The following is a 19,026-nucleotide window of genomic DNA, read 5'->3' as shown; positions in this document are numbered from 1 at the left end:
GACCAGAGGGCACAGATAGAGTGGATGTGGTGAGGATGTTTCCTATAGTGAGGGAGTCTAGGACCAGAGGGTGCAGACAGAGTGGACGTGGAGAGGATGTTTCCTATGGTGGGGGAGTCTAGGACCAGAGGACACAGATAGAGTGGATGTGGAGAGGATGTTTCCTATAGTGGGGGAAGTCTCGGACCAGAGGACACAGATACAGTGGATGTGGAGAGGATGTTTCCTATAGTGGGGGAGTCTAGGACAAGAGGACACAGATAGAGTGGATGTGGAGAGGATGTTTCCTATAGTGGGGGAGTCTAGGACCAGGGGGCACAGACAGAGTGGTCGTGGAGAGGATGTTTCCTACAGTGGGGGAGTCTAGGACCAGAGGGTGCAGACAGAGTGGACGTGGAGAGGATGTTTTCTATGGTGGGGGAGTCTAGGACCAGAGGGCACAGATAGAGTGTGGATGTGGAGAGGATGTTTCTTATAGTGGGGGAGTCTAGGACCAGAGGACACAGATAGAGTGGATGTGGAGAGGATGTTTCCTATAGTGGGAGAGTCTGGGACCAGAGGACACAGCCTCAGATAGAGGAACTTCCATTTACAATGGCGATGAAGACAAATTTTTTCAGCCAGAGTGGTGAATCTGTGGAACTTATTGTCACAAGTGGCTGTGGAGGCCAGGTCACGGGGCGTATTTAAGGTGGCGTTTGATAGGTTCTTGGTTAGTCGGGATTTTAAAGGTTATGGGGAGAAGGGGGCTGAGAGGGAAATGGAATTGGGAAGCAGACTCGATGGGCCCTAATTCTGCTCCTATCTCCAATGGTCTTATGTAAATGAATTTACTTTGAACTTCTTGAAAGTGGGGTTAAAAAAAAAAATCAGCTAAGAATGAATCACAGAGCACTCTATGCAAATTCTTATTTTGCTTTTAAATTATTTGGATATTAAACAATGTCTAAATAATTTAAAAAAATCAAATCGTAAGATATCATGATTAATAATGATATTGCAGAACGGACTTCTTCAGCCCCTGTGAGCCGTACCACCCTGCAAACCTTCGATTTAACCACAGGACAATTAACCTGCCAACCAGTAGGTCTTTTGAATGTGGGAGGAAACCCAGATGGGTAAAACGTACAAACTTTCTCACAAAGGATGCTGGAATTGAACTCGTAAGTCCGATGCCCCGAGGGGTAAGAGCGAATCTCAAACTGCTGCGCTGAACTGGCACCTGCGGTCGAGGCTTGGGGTCGAAGGATTAACCCAGCAGTTCTCATTACACTTTGCCCTGAACAGTCCCTGGTTTTTTAGAACCGGCAGCTCTGCAAAAGCCTGGTGAGACCACACATGGAATACCACGATCAGTTCTGGCCGCCTCATTCGAGGAGGCTCGTGGAAGCGTGTGGGCGGGAGACTTACTAGGATGCTGCCTGGATTAGAAATCAAGTCTTGTGAGGCAAGGTGGGGCTTTTCTCTTTACAGGGATGGGGGGACAAGAGCCGACTTGATGGAGGCACTGATTGAGTGGAGAGCCAGAGACTTTTTCCCCAGGGCGTATATTCGAGGGGGCACAATTTTAAGGTTAGTATGTGGGAGGGTGTCAGAGGTAGTTTGTTTGTTGTTTTTTTTTTAGACACTCACACACAGAGTGGTGTGTGCGTGGTACAGGAGTGCTGGTAGAGGCAGATTCATTAGGGAAATTGACAAGGTTCCCAGACAGCCACACGGATGAATGAAAAATGGAGGGCCACGTGGGAGGGAAGGGTTAGATTCAATCTCAGTAGGTTAAGGGGTCAGCACAACATTATGGACCAAAGGGCCTGCTCTGTTCTGGTATAGAAGAGGTCAGAGAGTGGGGTGGGATCTAACCATATTTTCAGATCCCATCATGACTGGAAAATGTTTGAAGTGCCTTTTATTGTATAAACAACTCATCCATGTTGGGGGCACTCCATTAACAAATCATAGCCTAGTTCCCTCACCCTGTTCCGCAATGTTCAAAATAAATTTAATATTAAAGTACATACACGCCACCTCAGACAACACTGTGATTCATCATGTTGTGGGCATACCCAGTAAATCCATAACAGAATTCATGAAAGATCGCACCAATTGGGGCGTTCAACTCACGTGCAAAAGGCAACAAACTACGCAGGTACAAAATTAAATAAATAATAATAAAATGAATAAGCAATATGGGAACAAGAGATGAAGAGTCCTTGAAAGTGAGTTCACAGGTTGTGGGAACATTTCAGTAATGGGGCGAGTGATGTTGAGTGAAGTTATCCCCTTTGGTTCAGAAGCCTGATGGCTGAGGGGTAATAACTGTTCCTGAACCTGGTGGTGTGAATCCTGAGGCTCCTGTACCTCCTTCCTGATGGTTGAAGGGTAATAACTGTTCCTGAACCTGGTGGTGTGGGACCTGAAGCTCCTGTATCTCCTTCCTGATGGTTGAGGGGTAATAACTGTTCCTGAACCTGGTGGTGTGGGTCCTGGGGCTCCTGTACCTCCTTCCTGATGGTTGAGGGGGTAATAACTGTTCCTGAACCTGGTAGTGTGGGTCCTGAGGCTCCTGTACCTCTCTCCTGATGGCAGCAGTGAGAAGAGAGCACAGCCTGAGTGGTGGGAGCCCCTATCGGTGGAGCTGCTTTCCTGCGAAAGCACTCTGTGCAGATGAGCTCATCGGTGGGGAGGGCTTACCCGAGGTGGACTGGGTTGTATCTTTTTGTAGGATTTCACATTCAAGGGTATTGTGTTTCCATACCAGACTGTGACGTAGTCAGTCAATATACTCTCCACCACGCACCCATAGAAGTTTGTCAAAGTTTCAGGTATCATGCTGAATTTTCGCAAACTCCTAAGGAAGTAGAGGTGCTGCCGTGCTTTCTTTGTGATTGCTCTTACGTGTTCGACCCAGGACAGGTCCTCCAAAATGATAACACGGGGCAGTTAAAGGCGCTGACTCTCTCCACTTCTGATGTGGACTGCTCAGGGAACTCTGATTTCCTCCTCGTCAAGTTAATAGTCAGCTCACCCTGCTTCCCCACTCTGCCTACCCAATCCTGACCTAGTTTCTATTTGATAACACACGAGATTCTGCAGGTACCAGACACACACAAAACGCCGGAGAAACTCAGCAGGTCATCATCAAGGAAAATGAAAGTTGTTTTGGGCTGAGAATCTCCTACAGGACTGGAAAGGAAGGGGTAAAATACCAGAATAAAAAGGTGGTGGGAGGGGGAAGGAGTATAGCTAGGAGATAGATGAAGCCGGGTGGGAGGAAAAGGTAAAGGGCTGGAGAGGAAGGAATCTGATCGGAGTGGCGAGTGGACCGTGGGAGAAAGGGAAGGAGGAGGGGATCCAGGGGGAGGTTAGAGGCCAGAGTGGGGAACAGAAGAGGGGAGGGGAAGGGAATTGTTTTCACCAAAAGGAGAAATCGATCTTCATGCCATCGGGTTGGAGGCTACCCAGACAGAATAGGAGGCACAGGAGGAGGCCGTGGACCGCCACGCCGGAACGGGGATGGGGATGGGAACGTTGGTCCACCGGGAGGGAGGTCAATCCGTCCCTCTGCAGAGGGGCGCTGCGTGACCCACCCAGCTCCTCTGGCATCGTGTGTGTGCTGCGCTGCTACAGTTGGGCCAGGAAATCGGGGCGCCCTCACTGCCTTCTGCGACCAGAAGGCTCGGTCCCCCACCCCGGGTCTTCGAATACTCACTCTGTGAACCCTTTCCACTTGAGGAGGTACTCCACCTTCCCCTTGACGATGCGCCTGTCCAGGACCTTCTCCACCACGTACTCCTCCTCCTCCTCCTCCAGAACCTCCTCCACTTTCTTCTTGTTCTGCTTCTTGCCCATCGTATCCAGTCTCAAATTGAGAAGAGAGGCTGAGGCTGTTCAGGGAGAGACGTTTGACTGCCGTTAGAACTTCGGTCCCTTTGGAACAACGGTCGCAGCCCTGCACAACTCCCCCCCCCGAGCTCCCCCAGCGACCAGTCGGGTTTGTTGGGCAGGCGGCTTTTTGTGTTTGTTATCGCCACAGCTTTCTCTAAACTGCTGTGGTAAGGAAAGGATTTCAGGCTCTGACCTCAAATCTCCGCCGCCTTGTGGCTGTACCCACTCATGGTAAACCCTGAGCTGGAGTCCCTAACGCAGTCCTACGTTGAGCTCTATGCTGACTTGGCTACTCCCGTGAATCGGTCTCTGCCGTTCCATGGAGATGGGGAGCCAGATGCACGGGCAACAGTTTGCTCTCCATATTGTACTGCCTTGCGTTATCACGTAGGCAGCTGGGATGCAACACTCATGCTCGTCCCTGACTGATCGAGGACCCCACTCAGGAAAGACTTAAATGTGATTTCCCCCTTGGTATGTGCCAAAATAAACAGTAAGTCTGCAGAACAAAATGGAGTTAGTTTGGAGTGGGATTGTCTTCAGAAGGTATAAGAAACTGGTCAACAGGAATGCTTTGAGAAAGTTTGAGAGTACTTGACCAGAGTGGATAACTATGGAAAACATGTTTGTCTGGGGAATGTGAGATTATTGGTGCAGGTATGAAATGCATGGGAGAGTACCATTGTAAGGGGCTTTGAAGGCATAAAAAGGGGCAATTATTTTGTTCAAGAAGAGCGGGCAGGGTGAGAAAGTGAAAGGGGGGGGGAGAATCCTCTCTCAGGACTAGTGTGAACACTAAGAGTTGGAGACATGGCTGGGGGGTGGGTGAGAGGGAGACGGGGCTGGGTGGTGGATGAGAGGGAGACGGGGTTGGGTGGTGGGTGAGAGGGAGACGGGGTTGGGTGGTGGGTGAGAGGGAGACGAGGCTGGGTGGTGAGGGAGAGGGAGACGGGGCTGGGTGGTGGGGGAGAGGGTGCAAGAGGGAGACATGGCTGGGTGGTGGGTGAGAGGGAGACGGGGCTGGGTGGTGGGGGAGAGGGTGCAAGAGGGAGACATGGCTGGGGGGTGGGTGAGAGGGAGACGGGGTTGGGTGGTGGGTGAGAGGGAGACGGGGTTGGGTGGTGGGTGAGAGGGAGTCAGAGAGAGACGGGGCTGGGTGGTGGGGGAGAGGGAGACGAGGCTGGGTGGTGAGGGAGAGGGAGACGGGGCTGGGTGGTGGGGGAGAGGGTGCAAGAGGGAGACATGGCTGGGTGGTGGGTGAGAGGGAGACGGGGTTGGGTGGTGGGTGAGAGGGAGACGGGGCTGGGTGGTGGGGGAGAAGGAGACGGGGCTGGGTGGTGGGGGAGAAGGAGACGGGGCTGGGTGGTGGGTGAGAGGGAGACGGGGCTGGGTGGTGGGTGAGAGGGAGATGGGGTTGGGTGGTGGTGAGAGGGAGACGGGGCTGGGTGGTGGGGGAGAAGGAGACGGGGCTGGGTGGTGGGGGAGAAGGAGACGGGGCTGGGTGGTGGGTGAGAGGGAGACGGGGCTGGGTGGTGGGTGAGAGGGAGATGGGGCTGGGTGGTGGTGAGAGGGAGACGGGGCTGGGTGGTGGTGAGTGGGAGACGGGGCTGGGTGGTGGTGAGTGGGAAACGGGGCTGGGTGGTGGGTGAGAGGGAGATGGGGCTGGGTGGTGGGTGAGAGGGTGCAAGAGGGAGATGGGGCTGGGTGGTGGGTGAGAGGGTGCAAGAGGGAGAGGGAGACGGGGCTGGGTGGTGGGTGAGAGGGAGACATGGTTGGGTGGTGGGGGAGAGGGAGACGGGGCTGGGTGGTGGGGGAAAGGGAGACATGGCTGGGTGGTGGGTGAGAGGGAGACATGGCTGGGTGGTGGGGGAGAAGGAGACGGGGCTGGGTGGTGGGGGAGAAGGAGACGGGGCTGGGTGGTGGGGGAGAAGGAGACGGGGCTGGGTGGTGGGTGAGAGGGAGACGGGGCTGGGTGGTGGGGGACAGGGAGACGGGGCTGGGTGGTGGTGAAAGGGAGACGGGGCTGGGTGGTGGTGAGAGGGAGACAGAGCTGGGTGGTGGTGAGAGGGAGACGGAGCTGGGTGGTGGGTGAGAGGGAAACGGGGCTGGGTGGTGGGTGAGAGGGAGATGGGGCTGGGTGGTGGGTGAGAGGGTGCAAGAGGGAGAGGGTGCTGGGTGGGTGAGAGGGAGACGGGGCTGGGTGGTGGGTGAGAGGGAGACAAGGCTGGGTGGTGGGGGAGAGGGAGACCGGGCTGGGTGGTGGGGGAGAGGGAGACCGGGCTGGGTGGTGGGGGAGAGGGAGACCAGGCTGGGTGGTGGGGGACAGGGAGACGGAGCTGGGTGGTGGGTGAGAGGGAGACAGGGCTGGGTGGTGGGTGAGAGGGAGATGGGGCTGGGTGGTGGGTGAGAGGGTGCTGGGTGGGTGAGAGGGAGACGGGGCTGGGTGGTGGGTGAGAGGGAGACAAGGCTGGGTGGTGGGGGAGAGGGAGACCGGGCTGGGTGGTGGGGGAGAGGGAGACCGGGCTGGGTGGTGGGGGAGAGGGAGACGTGGCTGGGTGCTGGGGGAGAAGGAGACGTGGCTGGGTGCTGGGGGAGAAGGAGACGGGGCTGGGTGCTGGGGGAGAGGGAGACGGGGTTGGGTGGTGGGTGAGAGGGAGACGGGGCTGGGTGGTGGGGGAGAAGGAGACGGGGCTGGGTGGTGGGGGAGAAGGAGACGGGGCTGGGTGGTGGGTGAGAGGGAGACGGGGCTGGGTGGTGGTGAGTGGGATACGGGGCTGGGTGGTGGTGAGTGGGAGACGGGGCTGGGTGGTGGTGAGTGGGAGATGGGGCTGGGTGGTGGGGGAGAAGGAGACGAGGCTGGGTGGTGGGTGAGAGGGAGACGGGGCTGGGTGCTGGGTGAGAAGGAGACGGGGCTGGGTGGTGGGTGAGAAGGAGACGGGGCTGGGTGGTGGGTGAGAGGGTGCAAGAGGGAGACATGGCTAGGTGGTGGATGAGAGGGAGACGGGGCTGGGTGGTGGGTGAGAGGGAGACGGGGCTGGGTGGTGGGTGAGAGGGAGACGGGGCTGGGTGGTGGGGGACAGGGAGACGGGGCTGGGCGGTGGTGAGAGGGAGACGGGGCTGGGCGGTGGAGAGAGGGAGACGGAGCTGGGTGGTGGGTGAGAGGGTGCAAGAGGGGGCTGGGTGGTGGGTGAGAGGGTGCTGGGTGGGTGAGAGGGAGACGGGGCTGGGTGGTGGGGGACAGGGAGACAGGGCTGGGTGGTGGGGGAGAGGGAGACGGGGCTGGGTGGTGGGGGAGAAGGAGACGGGGCTGGGTGGTGGGGGAGAAGGAGACGGGGCTGGGTGGTGGGGGAGAGGGAGACGGGGCTGGGTGGTGGGGGAGAAGGAGACGGGGCTGGGTGGTGGGTGAGAGGGAGACGGGGCTGGGTGGTGGGGGAGAAGGAGACGGGGCTGGGTGGTGGGGGACAGGGAGACAGGGCTGGGTGGTGGGGTGAGAGGGAGACGGGGCTGGGTGGTGGGGGAGAGGGAGACGGGGCTGGGTGGTGGGGGACAGTGAGACGGGGCTGGGTGGTGGGGGACAGGGAGATGGGGCTGGGTGGTGGTGAGAGGGAGACGGAGCTGGGTGGTGGGAGAGAGGGAGATGGGGCTGGGTGGTGGGTGAGAGGGTGCAAGAGGTAGAGGGTGCTGGGTGGGTGAGAGGGAGACGGGGCTGGGTGGTGGGGGAGAGGGAGACGGGGCTGGGTGGTGGTGAGAGGGAGACGGGGCTGGGTGGTGGGGGACAGGGAGACGGAGCTGGGTGGTGGGAGAGAGGGAGACGGAGCTGGGTGGTGGGTGAGAGGGTGCAAGAGGGAGATGGGGCTGGGTGGTGGGTGAGAGGGTGCAAGAGGGAGATGGGGCTGGGTGGTGGGTCAGAGGGTGCAAGAGGGAGAGGGTGCTGGGTGGTGGGGGAGAAGGAGACGGGGCTGGGTGGTAGGTGAGAGGGAGACGGGGCTGGGTGGTGGTGAGAGGGAGACGGGGCTGGGTGGTGGGGGAGAGGGAGACGGGGCTGGGTGGTGGGGGAGAGGGAGTCGGGGCTGGGTGGTAGGTGAGAGGGAGACGGGGCTGGGTGGTGGGGGAGAAGGAGACGGGGCTGGGTGGTGGGGGAGAGGGAGACGGGGCTGGGTGGTGGTGAGAGGGAGACGGGGCTGGGTGGTGGGTGAGAGGGAGACGGGGCTGGGTGGTGGTGAGAGGGAGACGGGGCTGGGTGGTGGGGGAGAGGGAGACGGGGCTGGGTGGTAGGTGAGAGGGAGACGGGGCTGGGTGGTGGTGAGAGGGAGACGGGGCTGGGTGGTGGTGAGAGGGAGACGGGGCTGGGTGGTGGGGGAGAAGGAGACGGGGCCGGGTGGTGGGGGAGAAGGAGACGGGGCTGGGTGGTGGGTGAGAGGGAGATGGGGCTGGGTGGTGGGGGACAGGGAGACGGGGCTGGGTGGTGGTGAGAGGGAGACGGGGCTGGGTGGTAGTGAGTGGGAGACGGGGCTGGGTGGTGGGTGAGAGGGAGATGGGGGTGGGTGAGAGGGAGATGGGGCTGGGTGGTGGGTGAGAGGGTGCAAGAGGGAGACGGGGCTGGGTGGTGGGTGAGAAGGAGACGGGGCTGGGTAGTGGGTGAGAGGGAGACGGGGCTGGGTGGTGGGTGAGAAGGTGCAAGAGGGAGACATGGCTGGGTGGTGGATGAGAGGGAGATGGGGCTGGGTGGTGGGGGAGAAGGAGACGGGGCTGGGTGGTGGGTGAGAGGGAGACGGGGCTGGGTGGTGGTGAGTGGGATACGGGGCTGGGTGGTGGTGAGTGGGAGACGGGGCTGGGTGGTGGGTGAGAGGGAGATGGGGCTGGGTGGTGGGTGAGAGGGTGCTGGGTGGGTGAGAGGGAGACGGGGCTGGGTGGTGGGTGAGAGGGAGACAAGGCTGGGTGGTGGGGGAGAGGGAGACCGGGCTGGGTGGTGGGGGAGTGGGAGACGGGGCTGGGTGGTGGGGGAAAGGGAGACGTGGCTGGGTGGTGGGGGAGAAGGAGACGTGGCTGGGTGCTGGGGGAGAAGGAGACGGGGCTGGGTGCTGGGGGAGAGGGAGACGGGGTTGGGTGGTGGGTGAGAGGGAGACGGGGCTGGGTGGTGGGGGAGAAGGAGACGGGGCTGGGTGGTGGGGGAGAAGGAGACGGGGCTGGGTGGTGGGTGAGAGGGAGACGGGGCTGGGTGGTGGTGAGTGGGAGACGGGGCTGGGTGGTGGTGAGTGGGATACGGGGCTGGGTGGTGGTGAGTGGGAGACGGGGCTGGGTGGTGGGGGAGAAGGAGACGAGGCTGGGTGGTGGGTGAGAGGGAGACGGGGCTGGGTGGTGGGTGAGAAGGAGACGGGGCTGGGTGGTGGGTGAGAAGGAGACGGGGCTGGGTGGTGGGTGAGAGGGAGACGGGGCTGGGTGGTGGGTGAGAAGGAGACGGGGCTGGGTGGTGGGTGAGAGGGAGACGGGGCTGGGTGGTGGGTGAGAGGGAGACGGGGCTGGGTGGTAGGTGAGAGGGAGACGGGGCTGGGTGGTGGGTGAGAAGGAGACGGGGCTGGGTGGTGGGTGAGAAGGAGACGGGGCTGGGCGGTGGAGAGAGGGAGACAGGGCTGGGTGGTGGGTGAGAGGGAGACGGGGCTGGGTGGTGGGTGAGAGGGAGACGGGGCTGGGTGGTGGAGAGAGGGAGACGGAGCTGGGTGGTGGGTGAGAGGGTGCTGGGTGGGTGAGAGGGAGACGGGGCTGGGTGGTGGGGGACAGGGAGACGGGGCTGGGTGGTGGGGGAGAGGGAGACGGGGCTGGGTGGTGGGGGACAGGGAGACGGGGCTGGGTGGTGGGGGACAGTGAGACGGGGCTGGGTGGTGGGGGAGAGGGAGACGGGGCTGGGTGGTGGGGGAGAGGGAGACGGGGCCTGGTGGTGGTGAGAGGGAGACGGAGCTGGGTGGTGGGAGAGAGGGTGCAAGAGGGGGCTGGGTGGTGGGTGAGAGGGTGCAAGAGGTAGAGGGTGCTGGGTGGGTGAGAGGGAGACGGGGCTGGGTGGTGGGGGACAGGGAGACGGGGCTGGGTGGTGGGGGAGAGGGAGACGGGCTGGGTGGTGGGGGAGAGGGAGACGGGGCTGGGTGGTGGGGGACAGGGAGACGGGGCTGGGTGGTGGGGGACAGGGAGACGGGGCTGGGTGGTGGTGAGAGGGAGACGGGGCTGGGTGGTGGGGGACAGGGAGACGGGGCTGGGTGGTGGGGGAGAGGGAGACGGGTCTGGGTGGTGGGGGAGAGGGAGACGGGGCTGGGTGGTGGGAGAGAGGGAGACGGAGCTGGGTGGTGGGTGAGAGGGTGCAAGAGGGAGATGGGGCTGGGTGGTGGGTGAGAGGGTGCAAGAGGGAGATTTGGCTGGGTGGTGGGTCAGAGGGTGCAAGAGGGAGAGGGTGCTGGGTGGTGGGGGACAGGGAGACGGGGCTGGGTGGTGGGGGAGAGGGAGACGAGGCTGGGTGGTGGGGGAGAGGGAGACAGGGCTGGGTGGTGGGTGAGAGGGAGACGGGGCTGGGTGGTGGTGAGAGGGAGACGGGGCTGGGTGGTGGGGGAGAAGGAGACGGGGCTGGGTGGTGGGGGAGAGGGAGACGGGGCTGGGTGGTAGGTGAGAGGGAGACGGGGCTGGGTGGTGGGGGAGAAGGAGACGGGGCTGGGTGGTGGGGGAGAGGGAGACGGGGCTGGGTGCTGGGGGAGAGGGAGACGGGGCTGGGTGGTGGTGAGAGGGAGACGGGGCTGGGTGGTGGGGGAGAAGGAGACGGGGCTGGGTGGTGGGGGAGAGGGAGACGGGGCTGGGTGGTAGGTGAGAGGGAGACGGGGCTGGGTGGTGGGGGAGAAGGAGACGGGGCTGGGTGGTGGGGGAGAGGGAGACGGGGCTGGGTGGTGGTGAGAGGGAGACGGGGCTGGGTGGTGGGTGAGAGGGAGACGGGGCTGGGTGGTGGGGGAGAGGGAGACGGGGCTGGGTGGTAGGTGAGAGGGAGACGGGGCTGGGTGGTGGTGAGAGGGAGACGGGGCTGGGTGGTGGGGGAGAAGGAGACGGGGCTGGGTGGTGGGGGAGAGGGAGACGGGGCTGGGTGGTAGGTGAGAGGGAGACGGGGCTGGGTGGTGGTGAGAGGGAGACGGGGCTGGGTGGTGGGGGAGAAGGAGACGGGGCTGGGTGGTGGGGGAGAAGGAGACGGGGCTGGGTGGTGGGTGAGAGGGAGATGGGGCTGGGTGGTGGGGGACAGGGAGACGGGGCTGGGTGGTGGTGAGAGGGAGACGGGGCTGGGTGGTAGTGAGTGGGAGACGGGGCTGGGTGGTGGGTGAGAGGGAGATGGGGGTGGGTGAGAGGGAGATGGGGCTGGGTGGTGGGTGAGAGGGTGCAAGAGGGAGACGGGGCTGGGTGGTGGGTGAGAAGGAGACGGGGCTGGGTAGTGGGTGAGAGGGAGACGGGGCTGGGTGGTGGGGGACAGGGAGACGGGGCTGGGTGGTGGGGGACAGGGAGACGGGGCTGGGTGGTGGGGGAGAGGGAGACGGGGCTGGGTGGTGGGTGAGAGGGAGACGGGGCTGGGTGGTGGGTGAGAGGGAGACGGGGCTGGGTGGTGCGGTGAGAGGGAGACGGGGCTGGGTGGTGGGGTGAGAGGGAGACGGGGCTGGGTGGTGGGGGACAGGGAGACGGGGCTGGGTGGTGGGTGAGAGGGAGATGGGGGTGGGTGAGAGGGAGACGGGACTGGGTGGTGGGGTGAGAGGGAGACGGGGCTGGGTGGTGGGGGACAGGGAGACGGGGCTGGGTGGTGGGTGAGAGGGAGACGGGGTTGGGTGGTGGGGGACAGGGAGACGGGGCTGGGTGGTGGGGGAGAGGGAGACGGGGCTGGGTGGTGGGTGAGAGGGAGACGGGGCTGGGTGGTGGGGGAGAGGGAGACACGGCTGGGTGGTGGGTGAGAGGGAGACACGGCTGGGAGATGGGGGAGAGGGAGACGGGGAAAGGTGGTGGGTGAGAGGGAGACGGGGCTGGGTGGTGGGTGAGAGGGAGACGGGGCTGGGTGGTGGGGGAGAGGGAGACGGGGCTGGGTGGTGGGGGAGAGGGAGACGGGGCTGGGAGATGGGGGAGAGGGAGACGGGGAAAGGTGGTGGGTGAGAGGGAGACGGGGCTGGGTGGTGGGTGAGAGGGAGACGGGGCTGGGTGGTGGGGGAGAGGGAGACGGGGCTGGGTGGTGGGGGAGAGGGTGCAAGAGGGAGAGGGTGCTGGGTGGGTGAGAGGGAGACGGGGCTGGGTGGTGGGTGAGAGGGAGACAAGGCTGGGTGGTGGGGGAGAGGGAGACCGGGCTGGGTGGTGGGGGAGAGGGAGACGTGGCTGGGTGCTGGGGGAGAAGGAGACGTGGCTGGGTGCTGGGGGAGAAGGAGACGTGGCTGGGTGCTGGGGGAGAAGGAGACGGGGCTGGGTGCTGGGGGAGAGGGAGACGGGGCTGGGTGGTGGGTGAGAGGGAGACATGGCTGGGTGGTGGATGAGAGGGAGATGGGGCTGGGTGGTGGGGGAGAAGGAGACGGGGCTGGGTGGTGGGTGAGAGGGAGACGGGGCTGGGTGGTGGTGAGTGGGATACGGGGCTGGGTGGTGGTGAGTGGGAGACGGGGCTGGGTGGTGGTGAGTGGGAGACGGGGCTGGGTGGTGGGTGAGAGGGAGATGGGGCTGGGTGGTGGGTGAGAGGGTGCTGGGTGGGTGAGAGGGAGACGGGGCTGGGTGGTGGGTGAGAGGGAGACAAGGCTGGGTGGTGGGGGAGAGGGAGACCGGGCTGGGTGGTGGGGGAGAGGGAGACCGGGCTGGGTGGTGGGGGAAAGGGAGACGTGGCTGGGTGGTGGGGGAGAAGGAGACGTGGCTGGGTGCTGGGGGAGAAGGAGACGGGGCTGGGTGCTGGGGGAGAGGGAGACGGGGTTGGGTGGTGGGTGAGAGGGAGACGGGGCTGGGTGGTGGGGGAGAAGGAGACGGGGCTGGGTGGTGTGGGAGAAGGAGACGGGGCTGGGTGGTGGGTGAGAGGGAGACGGGGCTGGGTGGTGGTGAGTGGGAGACGGGGCTGGGTGGTGGTGAGTGGGAGACGGGGCTGGGTGGTGGTGAGTGGGAGACGGGGCTGGGTGGTGGGGGAGAAGGAGACGAGGCTGGGTGGTGGGTGAGAGGGAGACGGGGCTGGGTGGTGGGTGAGAAGGAGACGGGGCTGGGTGGTGGGTGAGAAGGAGACGGGGCTGGGTGGTGGGTGAGAGGGAGACGGGGCTGGGTGGTGGGTGAGAGGGAGACGGAGCTGGGTGGTGGGTGAGAGGGTGCAAGAGGGGGCTGGGTGGTGGGTGAGAGGGAGACGGGGCTGGGTGGTGGAGAGAGGGAGACGGAGCTGGGTGGTGGGTGAGAGGGAGACGGGGCTGGGTGGTAGGTGAGAGGGTGCAAGAGGGGGCTGGGTGGTGGGTGAGAGGGTGCTGGGTGGGTGAGAGGGAGACGGGGCTGGGTGGTGGGGGACAGGGAGACGGGGCTGGGTGGTGGGGGAGAGGGAGACGGGGCTGGGTGGTGGGGGACAGGGAGACGGGGCTGGGTGGTGGGGGACAGGGAGACGGGGCTGGGTGGTGGTGAGAGGGAGACGGGGCTGGGTGGTGGTGAGAGGGAGACGGGGCTGGGTGGTGGGGGACAGGGAGACGGGGCTGGGTGGTGGGGGAGAGGGAGACGGGTCTGGGTGGTGGGGGAGAGGGAGACGGGGCTGGGTGGTGGGAGAGAGGGAGACGGAGCTGGGTGGTGGGTGAGAGGGTGCAAGAGGGAGATGGGGCTGGGTGGTGGGTGAGAGGGTGCAAGAGGGAGATTTGGCTGGGTGGTGGGTCAGAGGGTGCAAGAGGGAGAGGGTGCTGGGTGGTGGGGGACAGGGAGACGGGGCTGGGTGGTGGGGGAGAGGGAGACGAGGCTGGGTGGTGGGGGAGAGGGAGACAGGGCTGGGTGGTGGGTGAGAGGGAGACGGGGCTGGGTGGTAGGTGAGAGGGAGACGGGGCTGGGTGGTGGTGAGAGGGAGACGGGGCTGGGTGGTGGGGGAGAAGGAGACGGGGCTGGGTGGTGGGGGAGAGGGAGACGGGGCTGGGTGGTAGGTGAGAGGGAGACGGGGCTGGGTGGTGGGGGAGAAGGAGACGGGGCTGGGTGGTGGGGGAGAGGGAGACGGGGCTGGGTGGTGGTGAGAGGGAGACGGGGCTGGGTGGTGGGTGAGAGGGAGACGGGGCTGGGTGGTGGGGGAGAGGGAGACGGGGCTGGGTGGTAGGTGAGAGGGAGACGGGGCTGGGTGGTGGTGAGAGGGAGACGGGGCTGGGTGGTGGGGGAGAAGGAGACGGGGCTGGGTGGTGGGGGAGAGGGAGACGGGGCTGGGTGGTAGGTGAGAGGGAGACGGGGCTGGGTGGTGGTGAGAGGGAGACGGGGCTGGGTGGTGGGGGAGAAGGAGACGGGGCTGGGTGGTGGGGGAGAAGGAGACGGGGCTGGGTGGTGGGTGAGAGGGAGATGGGGCTGGGTGGTGGGGGACAGGGAGACGGGGCTGGGTGGTGGTGAGAGGGAGACGGGGCTGGGTGGTAGTGAGTGGGAGACGGGGCTGGGTGGTGGGTGAGAGGGAGATGGGGGTGGGTGAGAGGGAGATGGGGCTGGGTGGTGGGTGAGAAGGAGACGGGGCTGGGTAGTGGGTGAGAGGGAGACGGGGCTGGGTGGTGGGGGACAGGGAGACGGGGCTGGGTGGTGGGGGACAGGGAGACGGGGCTGGGTGGTGGGGGAGAGGGAGACGGGGCTGGGTGGTGGGTGAGAGGGAGACGGGGCTGGGTGGTGGGTGAGAGGGAGACGGGGCTGGGTGGTGCGGTGAGAGGGAGACGGGGCTGGGTGGTGGGGTGAGAGGGAGACGGGGCTGGGTGGTGGGGGACAGGGAGACGGGGCTGGGTGGTGGGTGAGAGGGAGATGGGGGTGGGTGAGAGGGAGACGGGGCTGGGTGGTGGGGTGAGAGGGAGACGGGGCTGGGTGGTGGGGGACAGGGAGACGGGGCTGGGTGGTGGGTGAGAGGGAGACGGGGTTGGGTGGTGGGGGACAGGGAGACGGGGCTGGGTGGTGGGGGAGAGGGAGACGGGGCTGGGTGGTGGGTGAGAGGGAGACGGGGCTGGGTGGTGGGGGAGAGGGAGACACGGCTGGGTGGTGGGTGAGAGGGAGACACGGCTGGGAGATGGGGGAGAGGGAGACGGGGAAAGGTGGTGGGTGAGAGGGAGACGGGGCTGGGTGGTGGGTGAGAGGGAGACGGGGCTGGGTGGTGGGGGAGAGGGAGACGGGGCTGGGTGGTGGGGGAGAGGGAGACGGGGCTGGGAGATGGGGGAGAGGGAGACGGGGAAAGGTGGTGGGTGAGAGGGAGACGGGGCTGGGTGGTGGGTGAGAGGGAGACGGGGCTGGGTGGTGGGGGAGAGGGAGACGGGGCTGGGTGGTGGGGGAGAGGGTGCAAGAGGGAGAGGGTGCTGGGTGGGTGAGAGGGAGACGGGGCTGGGTGGTGGGTGAGAGGGAGACAAGGTTGGGTGGTGGGGGAGAGGGAGACCGGGCTGGGTGGTGGGGGAGAGGGAGACGTGGCTGGGTGCTGGGGGAGAAGGAGACGTGGCTGGGTGCTGGGGGAGAAGGAGACGTGGCTGGGTGCTGGGGGAGAAGGAGACGGGGCTGGGTGCTGGGGGAGAGGGAGATGGGGCTGGGTGGTGGGTGAGAGGGAGACATGGCTGGGTGGTGGATGAGAGGGAGATGGGGCTGGGTGGTGGGGGAGAAGGAGACGGGGCTGGGTGGTGGGTGAGAGGGAGACGGGGCTGGGTGGTGGTGAGTGGGATACGGGGCTGGGTGGTGGTGAGTGGGAGACGGGGCTGGGTGGTGGGTGAGAGGGAGATGGGGCTGGGTGGTGGGTGAGAGGGTGCTGGGTGGGTGAGAGGGAGACGGGGCTGGGTGGTGGGTGAGAGGGAGACAAGGCTGGGTGGTGGGGGAGAGGGAGACCGGGCTGGGTGGTGGGGGAGAGGGAGACCGGGCTGGGTGGTGGGGGAAAGGGAGACGTGGCTGGGTGGTGGGGGAGAAGGAGACGTGGCTGGGTGCTGGGGGAGAAGGAGACGGGGCTGGGTGCTGGGGGAGAGGGAGACGGGGTTGGGTGGTGGGTGAGAGGGAGACGGGGCTGGGTGGTGGGGGAGAAGGAGACGGGGCTGGGTGGTGGGGGAGAAGGAGACGGGGCTGGGTGGTGGGTGAGAGGGAGACGGGGCTGGGTGGTGGTGAGTGGGAGACGGGGCTGGGTGGTGGTGAGTGGGAGACGGGGCTGGGTGGTAGTGAGTGGGAGACGGGGCTGGGTGGTGGGTGAGAGGGAGATGGGGGTGGGTGAGAGGGAGACGGGGCTGGGTGGTGGGTGAGAAGGAGACGGGGCTGGGTAGTGGGTGAGAGGGAGACGGGGCTGGGTGGTGGGGGACAGGGAGACGGGGCTGGGTGGTGGGGGACAGGGAGACGGGGCTGGGTGGTGGGGGAGAGGGAGACGGGGCTGGGTGGTGGGTGAGAGGGAGACGGGGCTGGGTGGTGGGTGAGAGGGAGACGGGGCTGGGTGGTGCGGTGAGAGGGAGACGTGGCTGGGTGGTGGGGTGAGAGGGAGACGGGGCTGGGTGGTGGGGGACAGGGAGACGGGGCTGGGTGGTGGGTGAGAGGGAGATGGGGGTGGGTGAGAGGGAGACGGGGCTGGGTGGTGGGGTGAGAGGGAGACGGGGCTGGGTGGTGGGGGACAGGGAGACGGGGCTGGGTGGTGGGTGAGAGGGAGACGGGGTTGGGTGGTGGGGGACAGGGAGACGGGGCTGGGTGGTGGGGGAGAGGGAGACGGGGCTGGGTGGTGGGTGAGAGGGAGACGGGGCTGGGTGGTGGGGGAGAGGGAGACACGGCTGGGTGGTGGGTGAGAGGGAGACACGGCTGGGAGATGGGGGAGAGGGAGACGGGGAAAGGTGGTGGGTGAGAGGGAGACGGGGCTGGGTGGTGGGTGAGAGGGAGACGGGGCTGGGTGGTGGGGGAGAGGGAGACGGGGCTGGGTGGTGGGGGAGAGGGAGACGGGGCTGGGAGATGGGGGAGAGGGAGACGGGGAAAGGTGGTGGGTGAGAGGGAGACGGGGCTGGGTGGTGGGTGAGAGGGAGACGGGGCTGGGTGGTGGGGGAGAGGGAGACGGGGCTGGGTGGTGGGGGAGAGGGTGCAAGAGGGAGAGGGTGCTGGGTGGGTGAGAGGGAGACGGGGCTGGGTGGTGGGTGAGAGGGAGACAAGGTTGGGTGGTGGGGGAGAGGGAGACCGGGCTGGGTGGTGGGGGAGAGGGAGACGTGGCTGGGTGCTGGGGGAGAAGGAGACGTGGCTGGGTGCTGGGGGAGAAGGAGACGTGGCTGGGTGCTGGGGGAGAAGGAGACGGGGCTGGGTGCTGGGGGAGAGGGAGACGGGGCTGGGTGGTGGGTGAGAGGGAGACATGGCTGGGTGGTGGATGAGAGGGAGATGGGGCTGGGTGGTGGGGGAGAAGGAGACGGGGCTGGGTGGTGGGTGAGAGGGAGACGGGGCTGGGTGGTGGTGAGTGGGATACGGGGCTGGGTGGTGGTGAGTGGGAGACGGGGCTGGGTGGTGGGTGAGAGGGAGATGGGGCTGGGTGGTGGGTGAGAGGGTGCTGGGTGGGTGAGAGGGAGACGGGGCTGGGTGGTGGGTGAGAGGGAGACAAGGCTGGGTGGTGGGGGAGAGGGAGACCGGGCTGGGTGGTGGGGGAGAGGGAGACCGGGCTGGGTGGTGGGGGAAAGGGAGACGTGGCTGGGTGGTGGGGGAGAAGGAGACGTGGCTGGGTGCTGGGGGAGAAGGAGACGGGGCTGGGTGCTGGGGGAGAGGGAGACGGGGTTGGGTGGTGGGTGAGAGGGAGACGGGGCTGGGTGGTGGGGGAGAAGGAGACGGGGCTGGGTGGTGGGGGAGAAGGAGACGGGGCTGGGTGGTGGGTGAGAGGGAGACGGGGCTGGGTGGTGGTGAGTGGGAGACGGGGCTGGGTGGTGGTGAGTGGGAGACGGGGCTGGGTGGTGGTGAGTGGGATACGGGGCTGGGTGGTGGTGAGTGGGAGACGGGGCTGGGTGGTGGGGGAGAAGGAGACGAGGCTGGGTGGTGGGTGAGAGGGAGACGGGGCTGGGTGGTGGGTGAGAAGGAGACGGGGCTGGGTGGTGGGGGAGAAGGAGACGGGGCTGGGTGGTGGTGAGAGGGAGACGGAGCTGGGTGGTGGGTGAGAGGGAGACGGGGCTGGGTGGTGGGTGAGAGGGAGACGGGGCTGGGTGGTGGGGGAGAAGGAGACGAGGCTGGGTGGTGGGTGAGAGGGAGACGGGGCTGGGTGGTGGGTGAGAGGGAGACGGAGCTGGGTGGTGGGTGAGAGGGAGACGGGGCTGGGTGGTGGGGGAGAAGGAGACGGGGCTGGGTGGTGGGGGACAGGGAGACGGGGCTGGGTGGTGGGGGAGAGGGAGACGGGGCTGGGTGGTGGGGGACAGGGAGACGGGGCTGGGTGGTGGGGGACAGTGAGACGGGGCTGGGTGGTGGGGGAGAGGGAGACGGGGCTGGGTGGTGGTGAGAGGGAGACGGGGCTGGGTGGTGGGGGAGAGGGAGACGGGGCCTGGTGGTGGTGAGAGGGAGACGGAGCTGGGTGGTGGGAGAGAGGGAGATGGGGCTGGGTGGTGGGTGAGAGGGTGCAAGAGGGGGCTGGGTGGTGGGTGAGAGGGTGCAAGAGGTAGAGGGTGCTGGGTGGGTGAGAGGGAGACGGGGCTGGGTGGTGGGGGACAGGGAGACGGGGCTGGGTGGTGGGGGAGAGGGAGACGGGGCTGGGTGGTGGGGGAGAGGGAGACGGGGCTGGGTGGTGGGGGACAGGGAGACGGGGCTGGGTGGTGGGGGACAGGGAGACGGGGCTGGGTGGTGGTGAGAGGGAGACGGGGCTGGGTGGTGGTGAGAGGGAGACGGGGCTGGGTGGGGGGGGACAGGGAGAGGGGGCGGGGTGGTGGGGGAGAGGGAGACGGGTCTGGGTGGTGGGGGAGAGGGAGACGGGGCTGGGTGGTGGGAGAGAGGGAGACGGAGCTGGGTGGTGGGTGAGAG

General features: G+C 65.2%; 1 protein-coding gene across 2 annotated transcripts in view; it reads right to left on the bottom strand.

Moving 5' to 3' along the window:
* Positions 1–19,026, bottom strand: part of cbx1b (chromobox homolog 1b (HP1 beta homolog Drosophila)) — a 77,507-nt gene that overhangs the window by 18,922 nt on the left and 39,559 nt on the right. For both annotated transcript variants that reach the window (XM_063037006.1, XM_063037005.1), the window contains exon 2: positions 3,710–3,884. In XM_063037006.1, coding sequence (XP_062893076.1) covers positions 3,710–3,884 — 175 coding nt within the window. The remainder of the gene's footprint in view (positions 1–3,709; positions 3,885–19,026) is intronic.

Source organism: Mobula hypostoma, chromosome X1, assembly GCF_963921235.1.
Source record: "Mobula hypostoma chromosome X1, sMobHyp1.1, whole genome shotgun sequence".
Lineage (NCBI taxonomy): Eukaryota > Metazoa > Chordata > Chondrichthyes > Myliobatiformes > Myliobatidae > Mobula > Mobula hypostoma.
The sequence above is the reverse complement of the archived record's forward strand: the minus strand, read 5'-3'. Positions and strand labels throughout refer to the sequence as shown.